Raw genomic sequence first — 17,656 nt, 5'->3', positions numbered from 1 at the left:
ATGTGTTATTCAGCCATTAAAAAAATAATAAAGTATTGATTGATACATGCTATAGGATAAATCTTATGCTTAAAAAACACGAGCACATTATGCTAAGTAAAACACCAACATAAAAGACCACATGTTGTATGATTCTCTATATATGAAACATCCAAAATAGGCAAATCCATAAAGACCTGAGGTAGATTAGTGGTTCTTGGGTGATTTAGCAGGGAAGGGAGCTCGGGATGATGGCTTGATGAAAATGTTCTGGAAATAGTGGTGACAGGAACGTTGTAAATATACTAAAAATGTCTAAATGATATACTTTTAAATAGTTTAAAAGGGTAACCTCTATGTTTTGTGAATTTTATCTCATTAAATATTTTGGGGGGTAGAGATACTGGATAAGTAGAAGAATACCATTTACTCTGGAAAAGAGAAGAATGAAAATAGGATAAATAGGTACTTTTAGACACACATTCAGAACAAAGCAAAGGATGTAAAATTCAGGTAGTAGTTAAACTTTGGGGAATACAATGGTGAAGACCATGCACTAGATGCAACAACATTAAAAATGTTCTATTTCTTAAATTGGTATTAGGTTCCTTGGTATTATTTTATTATTGTGTGCTACAGTGCATATATGAATTGCTTAAAATGTATCTGATATTTCATAAATTGGAAAAGGATCTACAAAAATATGGCAAAATATTACTAGGTGTTAAATCAGTAATAAGTTCATGATGGTTGTTTTGGTTTGCATTTTCTGTAATTCTGAAATATTTTATTTCATAAAAAAGAGAATTGTTTTAGTTTAATACAAAAAGCTTCAAAACAGAGCGGTCGACAATTTCTCTGCAAGGAATTGGCAGCCAGAACTAGTCACCAGCAGTTTATGAAAAGTTAACTAAGAAAGGCACTAGAGCCAAAATTATTTAATAAATGCTAACTTTGGAAATGATTTACGTGATACCTTCTGGTGTATTGATTTTGCATCCTGCAACACTACTGAATTTGTTAGCTAATGCTAACACTTTTATGATGAAGTCTTCAGGGTTTTCTATATATAATATGCCATCTGCAAGTACTGAGTTTACTATTTCCTAATGTGGATGTCTTTTATTTATTTTTCTTGCTTAATTGCTTTGGCTAGGACTTCTAACACTATGTTGAATAAAAGTGGTAAGTTGTTTTGTTCCTGATCTTAGAGAAAAATCCTTTGGCTTTTCACTGTCAAGTATAATATTAGTTGTGGACTTGCTACATATGGCCTTTATAATATTGAGGTATGTTCCCCTCTACAGCCATTTAGTTGAAAGTTTTTATCATAAAACTGAACTTTTTAAGTACTTTTTATCTACTGAGATAATCATGTAATTTTTATCCTTCATTTTGCAATTGTGGTATATCTCACATTGACTGACTTGCAGATACTGAACCACCCTTGTATCCCTGGAATAAATCCCATTTGATCAAGGATACATGACACTTTTAATATTACTGAACTTGTTTTGCTAATATTTTGTTGAGGATTCTTGCATCTATGCTCATCAAGAGGATACTGGCTATAATTTCCTTTTTGTGGTGTCCTCATCTGGTTCTGGTATCAGGGTAATGCTGACCTAGTAGCAAAATGTGTTTGGAAGAGTTTTCCCACTTCTGATTTTTGGAAGAGTTTGAGAAGGACTGATATTAACCCTACTTTGAATGTCTGGTAGAATTTACCTGTGAAGCCACCTGCCCCTGGAACTTCTGTTTGTTGGGAGGTTTCTGATTACTGATTCAATTTCATTAGAGTTATCAGTCTGTTCAGATTTTTCATTTCATCATGATTCACATATGTTTCTAGGATTCACCCATTTCTTCAGGTTGTCTGTTTTGTTAGAATATGTATTTGTTCACAGTATTCTCTTATGATCCTCTGTATTTATACACTATCAGTTATAATTTCCTCTTCCATTTCTTACTTGACTCCTCTTTTCTCTTGGTGAGTCTAAAGGTTTGTCAATTTTTATCTTTTCAAAGAAGCAGGTCTTAGTTTCATTGATCTATACTGACCACTCTTCACTTAGAATAACAAAGTCTTCTAATTAATTGTTCTAATCTTTGTTATTCCCCTCCTTCTACCAACTCTGGACTTCATTTTTTCTTTTTCTTTTTTCCTAGTTTCTTGAGGAGTAAAGTTACATTGAGATTTTTCTTGTTTCCTGAGGTAGGCATGAACTGCTATGAACCTTCCTCTTAAAACCGTTTTTCCTGCATCCAATAAATTTTGGTGTATTACATATTCATTTTTATCTCAAGCTATCTTTATTTCTCTTTTGATTTTTTCTTTGACCTATTAACTATTCAGTAGCAATGCTGTTCAATATTGACATAATTATGAATTTTCCAGTTTTCTTCCTATAATTAACTTCTAGTTTCATATCATTGTGGTCAGAAAAGATGTGATATAATTTTAATCTTCTTAAATTTATTAAGATTTGTTTAATGGCCTAACATATGATCTATCTTGGATGTTTCACGTGCACTTGAGAAGAATGTATACTCTTTTTTTTTAATGGAATGTTCTATAAATTATCTGTTCAAGTCCATCCAGTCTAATATGTTGTTTAAGGCTGATGTTTCCTTACTGAATTTCTATCTCAATGATCTATCCAATGATGTAAATAAGTGTTAAAAGTCCCATACTATTATTGTATTGCTATCTACTTCTCCCTTTAAGTATTATTATTTCTCTATATACTTGGGTGTTCCTATTTTGGGTGTATAAATATTTACAAATGTTTCTTCTTGTTAGATTAACCAGTAATACCTTCTTGTAATATGGCAGTTAAACAACCATGAAGCAGATATGGTAGGCAGAATAATGCCTCCCTCCCTCTCAAAGATGCTCATGCCTTAATCCCACACCTGTGAATATATTACTTTAAATGCAAAAAGGACTAAATGTATTTAAACTAAGAGCCCTGAGACAGAGAGACTGTTCTGGACTATCTGGGAGAGCCTAATCAAATCATCCAAATTGTCATAAACTTTGAATCTGAGAATTAGGCAGAAGCATAGAGAAACTCCACCCAACACTGTTGCCTTTGAAGGCAGAGGATGGGGTCACTGGGGTGGGAGAGTGGGGGGGAAAGCAGGCAGACTCTAGAAGTTGGAAATGGTAAGGAAACAGATTCTCCCCTAGCACCTTAAAAAAGGAAAAAAGCCTGCCAACACCTTGATTTTAATCCAATTGAGTCCATGTCTGACTTCTATTCTGTAGACTGCAAGATAATAAATCTATACTGTTTGAAGTTTGTGATAATGTTACAGCAACCACAGAAAATTAATATAGAAGAATAAGATGAAATGTAAATTCTTTTTCTTCCTCTCTCACTGACAAGTTTTAAGCTTTTTATTGCTTAATGCTCAATATAAAAAGAAAAAATGTAAAATCTAACACAACACATCATAACCAATAGGATGGCTATAACAAAAACAAACAAATGAAAAGATAAGTATTGGCAAGGATGTGGAAATACTGGAATCCTTGTGCCCTGTTGGCAGGAATGTAAAATGGTGCAACCACTCTGAAAAAGAGCATGACACTCTCTTTTAAAATAGACCTACCATATGATCCAGCAATTACATTTCTGGGTAAAATGGAGATTCAACTAGATGTTTGCACATCTACATTCAAAGCAGCTTATTCTCAATGATCAAAAGGTGGAAGCAACTCAAGTGTCTCTCAACAGATAAAAGAATTTTTAAAAATGATGGTATATACATACAATGGCATATTATTCAGCCTTAAAAAGGAAGGAAATTCTAGGGGCACCTGGGTAGCTCAGTCAGTTAAGTGTCCGCCTTTAGCTCAGGTCATGATCCCAAAGGCCTGGGACAGAGCCTTGCATGAGGCTCCCTGTTCAATGGGGAGTCTGCTCCTCCCTCTGCCCTTCCACCTGCCCATGTTCCCCCCATCTCTCTCCCTCAAACAAATAAATAAAAAATCTTAAGAAAAAGAAGAAAGGACATTCTTATTCATGCTATAACATTATGGGAAGTGAAATAAGCCATGCACAGAAAAACAAATACTGTAAGATTCTATTCATACGAAGTATCTAGAACAGTCAAATTCATACAAACAGAAGTAGAGTGGTAATTGCCCTGGGCAGGGGGCAGGGAGAAATGGGGAGCTGTTGTTTAATAACTATAGAGTGCCAGTTTTATAAGATGAAAAAGTCCTAGTCCTTGAGACTGTACAACAATGTGAGTATATATAACACTATTGAACTGTATGCACACTTAAAAATGGTTAAAATGGCAAATTTTAAGTTATATGTATTCTACAACAATTTATAAAAAGAAGCTAACACTTGACAAAAAGAGAAAACACAATCATGGATTTTTTCCAACTAAGTCCAAGTGATTCTCCCCCAATCCCCACCACAGGCAAAATATCACTACACCAGGTATCATTCCTATGCTTGTCTATGCAATTAAAATTATAAGGGGCACCTGGATGGCATGTCAGATGAGTACCTGATTCTACTCAGGTAGTCATCTTAGGGTCATGAGATCAAACCCCACATAGAGCCCCAAGCTCAGCAAGGAGTTAGCTTGGTATTCTCTCTCCCCTTCCGTTTGTTCCTCCTGCTCATGCTCTCTCTTGAATAAATAAATGAATATTTAAAATGAAATAAAATGAAATGAAATGAAATGAAATAAAATAAAATAAAATAAAATAAAATAAAATAAAATAAAATAAAATAAAATAAAAATAAGGGCACCTAGTTGGCTCAGTTAAGTGTCTGCTTCCAGCTCTGGTCACAAATCTCAGGGTCCTTGGAATCAAGACCTGCATAGGACTCCCTGCTCAGCAAGGAGTCTGCTTCTCCCTCTGCCTCTGCTCCTCCTCCCTCTCGTTCTCTCTCATTTGCTCTCTCTCTCTCTCTCTCTCAAATAAAATCTTCAATAAGAAAGTTTAAAAAATAAAATAAGAATATATAAGTTCAGAGGAATTATCAAGAAATTAAAAGCACTCAAATTGAAACAGAAGAAGTAAAACTGTCACTACAAATTTAGTGAAGTTGCAGAATACAAAATTAATATACAAAAATCTACTGTGTTTTTAAACACTAAAAACAAACTACCAGAAAGAGAAATTAAGAAAAGAATCCTTACTCTTGTTTTTGGCTCAGGTCATGATCTCAGGGGCCTGGGCTAGAGCCCTGCACTGGGCTCTGAGCTCAGTGGAGAGTTTGCTTGATTATTTTCTCTCCCTTTCCCTTTGCCCCGCTCCTCACTTGCACACTCTGTCTCAAATAATAAATATTTTTCAAAAATCCATTTACAATTACATTAAAACATAAAATGCCTAGGAATAAATTTAATCAAGGAGGTGAAAGACCTGTATGTTGAAAACTGTAAGACATCAATGAAAAAAACTAAAGATACAAATAAATAGAAAGATATTCCATATTCATGGATTGAAATAACTAATATTGTTTAAATGTCCGTACTACTCAAAGCATTCCAGAGATTCAATGCAACCCCCTATCAAAATTCCAGTACTATTTTTCCACAAAAATAAAATAATCCCCAAATCCGTATGAAACTATAAAAGACCCTGAATAGCCAAAGCAATCTTAAGAACAAAGAACATACCTGGAGGCTTCCTACTCCCTGATTTCAAACTATATTACAAAGCCATAATAATCAAATATGTTTGTGCTGTTTTTGTGCTGTATGATAGCAGCACAAAAACAGATACATAGAATGAAACACAATGGAGAGCCCAGGAAAAAAAAAAAAAAAACATGCATATAGAATGAAACACAATGGAGAGCCCAGAAAAAAAAAAACAAAAACATGCATATAGGGTCAATTTGTTTACAAGAGCCAAGAATATACACAGTCTTTTCAATAAATGGTGTTAGGAAAACTGAACTACATACAAAAGAATGAAACTGGACCACTGCCTTACACTGTACATAAAAATTAACTCGAAATTGAAGACTTGAAAAATGTAAGACCATAAAACTAGAAGAAAACATAGGCAGTAAGCTCCCTGACATCAGTCACGAAATTTTGGAATTAACCAAAACCAAACCAAACCAAACCAATCCAAACCAAGACCAAAACAAACAAAAAAACCCCAAACAAAAAATACAAGTATACCAAACTAATAGGTATTACATAAGAAAATAGTAAATAAGTAAATAATAAAAAAATGTAAACCATCAACAAATAAAAAGGCAATGCACTGAGTGGGAGGAAATATTTACCAATTATGTATCTGATAAGGCATTAATATCCAAAATACATTTCAAAACCTCATATAACTTGAGGCTCCTGGGTGGCTCAGTTGGTTAAGTGTCTTCTTTCCACTCAGGTCATGACAGAAGTCCTGGGATTGAACCTTGAATCAGGCTCCCTGCTCAGGGGTAGTCTGCTTCTCCTTCTGCACCTCCCTGCCTCACTAATGCTTTCTTTCTTTTTATTTTTTTTTAATGCTTTCATCTGTTCTTGCACATAAATAAAATCCTTTAAAAAATTTAAAAAGCTCATATAACCCAATAGCAAGAAAAAACTCCAAACAATCTGATTAAAAAATACATAGAGGACCGGATGGATATTTTTCCAAAGAAGACATACAGATGACCAACATCAAAACCACACTGAGATATTACCTCACATCTGTTAGAATAGCTATTATCAAAAAGTCAAGAAACAGTTAAGTGTTGGCCAGGATGTGGAGAAAAGGGAACTTTTGTGTGGTGCTAGTGGGAATGTAAAATGGTACAGTCACTATGGAAAAGTCTAGATGTGGGGAATCCTTGGGTGGCTCAGAGGTTTAGCGCCTGCCTTTAGCCTAGGGTGTGACCCTGGAGTTCCGAGATCGAGTCCCACATCAGGCTCCTGCATGGAGCCTGCTTCTCCCTCTGCCTGTGTCTCTGCTTCTCTGTGTGTCTTTCATGAATGAATGAATGAATGAATAAATAAATAAAATCTTAAAAAAAAAAAAAAAAAAGAAAAGAAACGTCTAGATGTTCCTCAAAAAATTAAAAGTTGAACTACCATATGATCCAGCAATTCCACTTCTGGGTATTTATCTGAAGAAAATGAAAATACTAACTTGGGAAAATATATGCACTTATGTTCACTGCAGCATTACTGACTATAGCCAACACACGGAAATAACCTTTCAATGGCTATCAATGGGTGAATGATAATTAAAATATCATGAATAAATAAATCTTTAAAAAATAAAATATGCTATATATGCATACAATAGAATATTATTCAGCTATAAAAATGAACAAAATCTTGTCATTTGTGACATGAATGGACCTTGAGGGTATTATGCTAAATGAAATGTCAGACAGAAAAGAAAGAGATAAATACCATATAATCTCATCCATGGAATCTAAAATTAAAAAAAAACAAACAAACTTCCAAGCTCATGAATATAGAGAACAGACTGGTCTGGTGGCTGCCTGGGAAAAGGTGAGAGGAGGCAAAATGGGTGAAGGAGATCAAAAGGTACAAACTTCTAAATATAATATAAAATATAAAAAGTCCATTATTTATTTCATTTTTATAGGTTATGTTACTAAGAACACACAAGTATCTACTGTACACACAAGTACACTACTCTAGTGTTTTCTCCCAATCCCATAAAACACAAATATTAAAGAAAATCTGTGTTCACTGTATTAATCCAATGACATTCAATTTACCCATACAGAAAAAAATGACAACTGTCCCATTAAATTGACACAATCCAGTACTTTGCCAGCTAATAATGGTACAGGATTTATATAGCAATTCATTTATAATTGTTCCCTCCACTATCTACTTTCCTTTTATTCCAAGTATATGCTTTGTTCAAACTTTCAGCATGTCTCTAAATTCTAATACCCCAAAATTAAAGAGTAAAATTTAACTATGCAAACTGAAAAAGATGTAAAAACCTCTTCTGTTTTTATATTTCCCTACCAAAGAATGGTAACATATTTAGTTTATTTTCAAGAATGCTTCCAATCCCTTTTCCTCTAAATACCTAAAGTTCAAGAGCTCCACATTGTCTGGAAAACTGATTATCTGAGACTCTGCAATTCAGGTTACACAGGGAAGCAAGAATTAAAAATAAATGTATTCATTAATAAAATGATCATTTGTAAAATAGGTTTCCCACTTTGACCCCACCACCACCCTTAAAATCAACACAAGTGTCTATACCTGCTATAGATTTGTAAATATCCGACAATGTAATACAAATACAACACAGATCGACTACACTGAACCACATTATCATAATATGCAAGATTTCATTAAGTTAATAAAAATGAGCTCTGAACTTTTTGAGATCACATAAACCATCCTAAACAGATAAGTTATGTCAGTTAATAACAGAAAACCATCAACAAAGAAGACACTAAATTTTTAATGTTTTTTTTGAAAACTAAAGTATTAAAGTTCTTTAAAACTGAAGAAATACTCAAACATTTCTACAAAAATAAATTTCATTATATTGTAAAACTGAAAAAAGCTAGCATTTTTGTCTCATATCCTGATTTTAGAACCCAACTCTGCAGAAGATGCAACTCCCCTGGAAAAACCCAGTTCCAAATTACACATTATCTAAAAAGCTATCTTCCATTTATTCAGTATATAAAATATAGGGACAAAATAATTAAAATTATTCAAGACATAGGGACAAAATAATAAAACTATTCAACACATTAATTTTTTAACACATTAATTTTTTTAATCCCCAAAACAAAATGCATATATGAAGTTGTGGAAGAAACAGCTAATTCCTGACGTAGGTACCAATTATTAACTGCACGCACTGCCACAGAGAGCTCAAGAGAACTACAAAACTTTTTACAAAAATAGAAAAAAAAGACTTTCATAAAGTTAGAACAACACTATTATCATTTTGCCGTACAAAGGACAATTAAAGCTAAACTGATGAACTACAGTGACCTATTATCCTCCTGCAGGCAATCTACAAAAAGTTTTCACTAAGGGGCTGAACAACTGACTCACTGCAGAGCTGGATTTCATCTTATCAACAGAACATGCAAGCTTTCAATCGGGGTTCTCTATAAAAGGCAACCTTTGTGATAAATGAACCACCAGAGAAGATTCTAATAAAACTTACCATTGTGTATTGCATTCAGCAACTCTGAGAAAGCTTTTAAGTAAGGAAAAAAGGACTTCAGGTTAAGATCATTCTCAAACACACAAAAGAAATACACACACATAGACTGAAACAGTATAATAAAACCTCAGTAAGTCGATTTTGTATCATTGTTTGGATCATTAAAACTTCAAGCTTGGCTCAGTTTTTACATGGTATAAATTTCTAAATATTGTATTTCATTTGCCAATCTATGACCTAATAAATATAAGTAAAATGTCAGATGTATTGTCATAGTGGTGACAAACTTTCTTAGTAATAAATATATATGTAAAATTACTCTTAAAAACACGTTTAATAGTCTATGTAATGTCTTTCTTGGTAAAAGTATTGATAGGATGCAATTATGTATAGGTAACTCTACCTCAACAAATTCTACACTCAGTAATATTTATTATAAAGAAAAACTTCATTTTATTATCTAACCCGATCATTCTCATTTCCTAGACTTCAGCATAATAGTCTCAACATATATAGAGATCGAAACAAGAAAGCTAATGCCAACATACAAATATTGAAAAATTACATTCCATTAAGATTAGTAGCAACCAAATTCTGAAAATATTACTTCAACAGGAAACAGAAATCACAATTCTGTAACGGAACACCGTATTAAAAAGCCAAAAATAATTCAAATTTGATCACAATTTGACTAATATGGATCCTGAACACAGGACAAGCAGTAAGTTATCTCTGTAGAAGAAAAAAATTCTATTCAATTAAAAACCAATCACATCTCGGAAAACTGAAATTTAGAGGTTCAGGGATGGCATAATATAATAGAAAAAAATACTGAAGTAGAAGTCAAAAAGCCTGGGTTACCAACCCAGTTCGACAACTTACTAGTTGTTGGGCAAGCTCCATCATGCCGATACTGCATGGAAATTTCTGTTGGGAGGGAGGAGAAAGGAAATCAGCAAAGAAGTTGCCAGTGACTCAAGGATAGAAAAAGAAACAGGTCAGAAAAATAGGGAAACATTCACTTAAAAGATTGGCTGAAAAGGGCAAACAGAATGGTAGGCATAGAATTACAAACTAGTACCTAGGATGTGATGGGTAGAGGGATCAAACAGGATGGAATTCTCACAAATCTTTAAATGGGAATGTGTGTGTGTGTGTGTGTGTGTGTGTGTATGTGGTGTGTTCAAAGAGTGAGGAAAAGACATAAGGGCTTAACAAATAAATATGCGAGACAAGTGTCTAATGAAAAATGGATCCGTAGTAAGAGGGAGCATAGTTAGCAACATGATAAACTAATGTATTTATTTCATTAGATGAGAACAATTTATCAAAAATATCTGAATTCTGGTCAATTAAATTACTGTTCAAGTATAAAACTTATTTAGTTTATATCTGAGCAGAGATCTATGACTTATATAACAGTATAAAACTTGTTAAGCTACACTCCGCTTACTTTCTTGTACCTTTCATTTTTGATGAGGCTAATGAATGAATAAGCCTTTACTCTTACTCTTTTGCTCCACCCAAATGAGGAAAACAAGCAGAGGATGACATGAAGAAATAAAACACTGCTAAAAGCAAAAGCTGCTGAGAAAATGAAAAATAAATCTCTATATGACATTACAAAGGAAAAGATAACCAATAAAACCAGAACTAGTCTGTGAATCAGAGGACCTGGCCAGCAAATCCTGGAAAGAACAGGCATTCCTTTGTGGCTAACACTGTTGGTCCAATTTTTCTTGAAAGAAGAATATTTGGAAATACTCTGGATACTACTTAACCAAAAACATGACTTTAGGAAACCATATGCACAACAGAGTCTTCGAGGCAACCATAACTCACACATCTACCCCATATGCATATCTCAGAAGTTGAGTCTGATCACGGGCCCACTCCATATGACTTGAAGTAAGAAAGACAAAAGCAAGGCAGAGCAAGCCAGCACTCACTTTTAATCATTTTAATTATTTTTTAAAAAACATTACATTAGATACTGTTGAAGAATCAAACCTTGAAACCAGTTTAATATAAGTCCTTTCCAGATGGCATTCAAAACTGAGACGTGGTGGGAGAATCTGCCACCCTTAATGGTTATTAACAAATACAAGTGATATTTTAAAAAGGGAGTGAGGGCTACTGAAGAGACTGACATGGTACATTACAGAGAAACGGTAACTGTTTGGAATGGTGCCAAAAAATAATCAAAGGACACTCATAGTAACAGAAGGATTTTCTCAATAGGGAAAAAATTGGAATATGGCTATTCTGCCTTTTTATCTGGTACTTTTGTAGAAAGACATCTATGGTATAGGGCCAGCAAATTTTTAAATCATCAAAAACAACAAAAATCAGAGGATCTTCCGAGGAAGCAAATTGCAAGATATATTCTGGTCTTAGCAGCACCCAATATCCTATATGATAGGATATTTCATTTATGACCCAATATTTATATAATATTTATATAAAATCACGAACCTGAGTAAGTTGGGTTTAGAGTATGGTGAATAACTGTATCTATCCTTGGTTGACAATACTGTATTAGTTACTCTTGTGAGCTTATTAGATCCTTATATCTTTATGATTCCCTGATTTCTTTACAGAATCAGTCAATTCCTAATTAAAATATTTTACCAAGGAAAGATGTCTCAATTTCATTTTATTAACCTAAGCAGATATGGCATAAATAAAGATACATTTTATAAGAACCTGTTCATAGTCACATGAGCTCAAGTTAAACTTCATTATTAACCTTTCTATTTCAGTAGAAGCCAGAACAAACTTCTCTTGAAGTGACCTATTTATATTAATAATTCATCACCATGAAATCTTTAAGACTTATAACTAAATACTTAGGGTCAGAATCAAACAACTACCTTCCCAGAATCGCCTTTTATAGCATTTATCACCACTAAAGAATTCCATCACTGAAACAGATTTCAAGTATATTAGCATTATATTAAAGAATTAGAGGCTAATAAGATTTTAAAAAACAGGGAAACTTCAAAAGGACATATTACACTCAAAGAAAATAAGTTAATGCTAACTATCATTTAAGGAATACCAGATTTTTCTCAGAGAAAATAACAAGATATTGATTTTTATGAAGAAAAAAAATCTTCATCAACTTTCACTTTAGTAAAACATAAATTCTTATAATGTGGGGTTGAGATAAATAGGAAAAAGGAAAAGGACAAATACAACATGTCAACTCTTCCAAATGCTGTACTAATTTTCAATGTTTCAGAAGTCCTACTTGTTTAAGATCTCAAAAGAATACATAGGAAAGAATTCAATTAAAAGCTTAACACGGGGCAGCCCGAGGGCTCAGTGGTTTAGCGCCGCCTTTGGCCCAGGGTGTGACCCTGGAGACCCGGGATTGAGTCCCACATCGAGCTCCCTGCATGGAACCTGCTTCTCCCTCTGCCTGTGTCTCTGCCTCTCTCCTCTCTCTGTCTCATGAATAAATAAAAAAATCTTAAAAAAAAAAAAAAAAGCTTAACATAATTTATACACCGAAATTTATAATTTTTAGTAGCCACTTAAAACAACACACTGATTTCCCATTTTGTACAAGTCACTGTAACAGTATATCATTTACCGGGATGTACTTCAACCTATTACAGTAAAAATCTTAAAATCCAAACCCTTGATCAGACAAGGGTTTATAGACTTTTCTGGGTTTCTATTGTGACAGGATCTGAGATTCCTAGGGTATCTTCTACATACATGCTATTATAATTTGAATATGTCATGACAGAATCTTGATTACTGTAAGTTGATGCTTCTAACAATTTTAAGGCAATCACATCATAAGGACCTGATTTTATTTGTACTGTATATCCTAGTTGTGGTAAAACTGGAGAAATTACAACAACAGTAATAGTAATTGTCCTGCCTATTTCACAAGGTTGTTTATAGGAACAAGTAAGATAGTCATTAAGAGTTCTTTAGAAACTGTTAGGAGCTCTCAAATATAAGATATTACCATTACTGCAAGCTGATGGAAGGAACATGTTTTTTTCCATTGATGAAATTCTTTTAATACTAAGTTGCCAGAATCAAGTACAGGATGCTTATTCAAAGACAAGTTGCCTGTAAGTCTGATATCTTCAGCCTGACATTCAACTTTCTATAAACCCACTGCCCTACTTAATCAACATTATCTTCAATTATCCTGTATATCAGATTTCCCTACTAGTTTTACCCCTCAACTATAACCTTACTTTCTTTTCTGATAATATTGTTGGCCTTTTTCTGCCTACTCCAAAGTATAATTCAAATTCCAACTTCTCCATGATCTTTTCCAACTTAATTGACACATCTTTAACTGCTCTGTAATACTACATAAAAAGTTTCACAAATAATTTCACTTGCAATCTGGCTGTAAACATTTGGAAGTCAAGTATAAAAATCACACAGGATATTATGAACTACATGATATGCTCTCAGTGATTACTAAAATATTCATTTGTTTTAGAAAAAAGATGTTTGGCATTTATTATATACAAAGCACTGTGCTGGCAGTGAGGAGACAATGATGAACATGACACACACACACAGCCCCTAGCCCCATGAAGCTAGAATTATATAGTATAGTACATTAGTTGTAGTCTAACATCATAGCCAACAAGTGCTTACAAAGGTCACCTTCATCTTACTAAATTAACCAACCTGTTATGAAAGCAAACAATCTTTGGAAAAGGGCATCATGCAAAGACAATTCTTGATGGCAGTACCTAGCATACATTTTTTCATCCTACTTATTTATGTGGGAAGAAAGTTTCCTGGTTTTATGACTAAAATCAGTTGAAATAAAACAGCATTTCCATACTAATAGGAGATACTACTGTTGCAAGTGAAATTATTGGTTCACATTTTCTCACTGATCCCATTGCTTAAAGTATGACTGACATACAGGGTGGTTGTAGACCTTCATCTGCAAACACCCCTTGAATTTTATAATTGAAGGTCTCTGGAATCAAAGAAAATGCATTGTTCCACCACTTAGAGCAGTGAGAATTCTATCTCTGTTTCTTCATCTGTACAATGAGTAATAAATATCCAATGCTTTTCAAGTGCTTAAGACAGTTGTAGTACTTACTATGTTTCAACAGCAGTTAGCAATTCCTAACTAATGAGTAAGAAGGCATAATTCCTAAAAACCCATGGCATTTAGCCAGTTTCTTCTAAGTAAGAATAGATTTTTTAGTACTAAGTTTATCAATAAGGGTATGCTCTGATCTAGTCATAAAACTTTTATTAAGATGTATAAAATTAAAGAATGTATTATCTCAAATAGTTTTTTAAGTAACTAATCTTATGCATAATTATGGCTTTAACAAAATATAAGATTTTCAGTTATTTTTAAACCTTTTAAGGGAAAAAAAGCCTAGGAAGTCTAAATTGAAGTCATTTACTTCCACAAAATAATAATATTATGAGTTTTTCTCTAAATTTCTTTAGCTAGGGATCCCTGGGTGGATCAGCAGTTTAGCACCTGCCTTCTGCTCAGGGCGTGATACTGGAGTCCCAGGGTGGAGTCCTGCACCGGGCTGTGTCTCTGCATGGAGCCTGTGTCTTTGCCTCTCTCTCTCTCTGTCTCTCTCTCTGTCTCTCATGAATGGGTGAATAAAATATTTAAAAATTAATTAATTAATTGATTTCTTTAGCTAATGAGGAGGTACAAGGGATACAAATTCGTGCTTTTCTTCCATAGATGTACCACAAAAACTGCCCTCTGAAAGTAATAATTGTGAAAAGAACACTATTTCCCATGCTTAAAATCTCCCTAAATCTGTAACAGGCAGGAAAAATCTTTCCACAGATGTAAATCAAAATTTTAATTCCATTAATTTGAGGATGTGTATTTCAAATAGCAACCAAATAGAATTTCTGAAATTCAGTAATTTTCAGACTATGCTTCTATGTGTAGGAAATCAGTGAGAAACTCTTCACAAAAGCAAATTCAGGCTTCATTTTCTCAGTAAGTTATCTGATTACTGTGTCTCTTGCTAAAAATGAATATGAACTCAATTTTTTCTGAGTAAATTTGTCTAAATTTAGTTTTTGTGACTAGTGGCTAGGGCTAGTTGCTAAGTCCTTCTGGCCTAAAAGAAAACAGATGAATATACATAAAATGTATATCCAAGTGTACAATGTGTTTTACGTTTTTTTAAGTGGATTCATTTCTCATTACAGTTTGTATTACTCTCCCTCTAAAACAATGGTTGTGATTTTGCACACAGTTTTTGTCACCCCCAACAGTTTTTGTCACCACCATTGTGGAGTGAAAGGGAATTTTGGGTGCTTCTGGCATCTAGTGAATAGAGGCTGGAAATCTTGATAAATGTCCTACAATGCACAGGACAGGATTGCACAACAAGTAACTATCCCAACCAAAATGTCAATAGTGCCAAGACTGAGAAATCATGGTCTAGTCTAAACTCATCCCTTAACACTTTTAATAAAAGAATCTTGTCACAGTTTCCACTCATTTCTCAAAAACAAGCAAATAAACAACTTATCAACAGGTCCAACATGGCACTGAAGCTAGCTAGAAAAAAAAAAAAAAAAGACAGAGAAAGAAATCCCTGGCTGTGATCTTAGGCAGCTTATTTTACCTAAGGCTCAAGTTTTATCAGCTGTAAAAAGGGGGAATAAATAGCCCTTACTTTATAAAACTGGTGTGGGGATTAAACAGGATAATAAATATAAAGCATTAACAGACCCTGGCATAAATGATAGCTATGGTTAATAATTTTCACATCTGACCTTTACATATGCTCTTTTCTCCCTTGGAATAATATTGATGTTTACCTCCTGAAATTAATGTCTGCATAACTATAAAAACACCCAAAAGTCTGTATTTATAAAATACACATGAACATTCTTCATTTAAATTGTGTTTATTTCCATACCATTTCCTACCTATCCTCTCCACAAACTAGCAGAACTGATAAAATCTGTAATAGTTTATTTTAGCCAAAATCTCATCATTTCTACAATCAGGAAATCTAAAATCAAAATGGGTGAAGTTTACAACACTTATTTAAAATCATTTATCTCAAATTCAAGATCAATTTAAAGGACAAATGTTGACATTCAGCCAATATCTAAACTGTAGTTTTTGTCTAAAAACATGCAACTTCAAAAGTTTAAGAATTGACAATATTCATAATATAAAGTATGGGTTAAAGAAGCATCCCAATGATGTGAATAACAACACATATAAATTCATCCCTACTATAATAAAGATAATGGTAAAAAACTGTTAAACAAACATACTTGAAAATGAAACGAATATAAATCATTCAGGTATCTTCTGAAATAAAATATGACTGTTAAGTCCATATATTTAAATCATTTTATCACTGATTGAAAACTATTCCAGATGAAGTAATTCAAGTAGAATTTGTGTGAGGAAGTATTAAGAAAACGTTGACTAATTAAACTTTAGAGAATGAAAGCTCAAAAAACAAGCACCAATCAAAAACAAAGTGCAAAGCTATGCAAAACTCACACCTCAATTGTGATTTCTGAGTTGGGTTTAAAATCCTGTATGGGCAAATCAAAAATAAAAATGGAAAATTAATTCCAGGTATTTCATAAGAAATGAATGACCAATAAACCACTTAGCCTATATTTAGTTAAATGATCAGATTACTGCCAAACATCTTGTCCAAATACCGAATCATCTTTCTGAGATCTTAACACATTTCTTCCATTGAGACAAGGAAATGTCATTTAGCAACTCAACATTATCAACATAACAATAGTTTAAAATGAATTTCCCTTTTAGGGTAAAGGAAGGGTGGTGGTGGTGAGAATAAGTAAGAAAAAATGGGCAAATCCCTACCTGAACCAACTGGAGATGAGCCAACACTAAGACTTTGTAAACTTCCATTCCTGAGCAATGTAGGAGATTTCTGAAGACTAGAGCTTGTTACACTTCCTGCAGCTGATGCTACAGATGATGTTGGTGAAGCAGAAGAAACTGAGAGATGAGAAACATTCTCTTGATTTTTGTTTCCTTTAGGTCTACCAGGCCCATGCTTACTTTGTTTATTTCCTTTTCTTTTCTTTTCCTTTACAGTTTCTTCTTCTATGCCAGAAGTTTGAGCCCGCTTATATCCTGCTGTTGGAAGGCTGGAATTACCCAAATCTCCAGGTGAATTTTCAAAGCTTTTAGGCTGTGAAATAACAGCTGAGGTCGAAGGGAGACCCATTATGGAACTAAAACTATTTACCCCCCCTTCCTGGCTTCCAGACTCTCCTTTATGTACATCTTTGGTTGATGATGACTGTTGGGAGTGAGTATAACTGTCATTACGCAGATCTGAGTCTGTAAAGCTCAAGAAATCCTGGGGAGACTGTACTGAACTTCCCGAAGATGATTTTACACTGCCTGGAGTTCCTGAAAAACTGCCTGTAGTAAAATAAAAAAAAGGGAGGGGGGGTAGGAAAAGAAAAGAATTGGATGCAAAAGTTCCCACGAGCAGTAGAAATGATACAATCATC

At 33.7% G+C, this 17,656-nt stretch overlaps 1 protein-coding gene across 28 annotated transcripts in view; it reads right to left on the bottom strand.

Moving 5' to 3' along the window:
• Nucleotides 1-17,656, bottom strand: part of MLLT10 (MLLT10 histone lysine methyltransferase DOT1L cofactor) — a 249,580-nt gene that overhangs the window by 53,066 nt on the left and 178,858 nt on the right. For 18 of the 28 annotated variants that reach the window (XM_072749337.1, XM_072749338.1, XM_072749340.1 and 15 more), the window contains 3 exons: nucleotides 16,995-17,564; nucleotides 10,022-10,066; nucleotides 9,140-9,172 (listed from right to left, as the gene is read on the bottom strand). The exons of 1 other annotated variant lie outside the window; for it this stretch is intronic. In XM_072749337.1, the coding sequence (XP_072605438.1) occupies nucleotides 9,140-9,172; nucleotides 10,022-10,066; nucleotides 16,995-17,564 (648 nt within the window). The remainder of the gene's footprint in view (nucleotides 1-9,139; nucleotides 9,173-10,021; nucleotides 10,067-16,994; nucleotides 17,565-17,656) is intronic. 9 more of the 28 variants (XM_072749342.1, XM_072749351.1, XM_072749352.1 and 6 more) reach the window with 4 other exon arrangements.

The sequence above is a fragment of the Vulpes vulpes genome, chromosome 2 (genome assembly GCF_048418805.1).
Source record: "Vulpes vulpes isolate BD-2025 chromosome 2, VulVul3, whole genome shotgun sequence".
Lineage (NCBI taxonomy): Eukaryota > Metazoa > Chordata > Mammalia > Carnivora > Canidae > Vulpes > Vulpes vulpes.
This window is presented reverse-complemented; position numbering and strand designations above follow the sequence as displayed.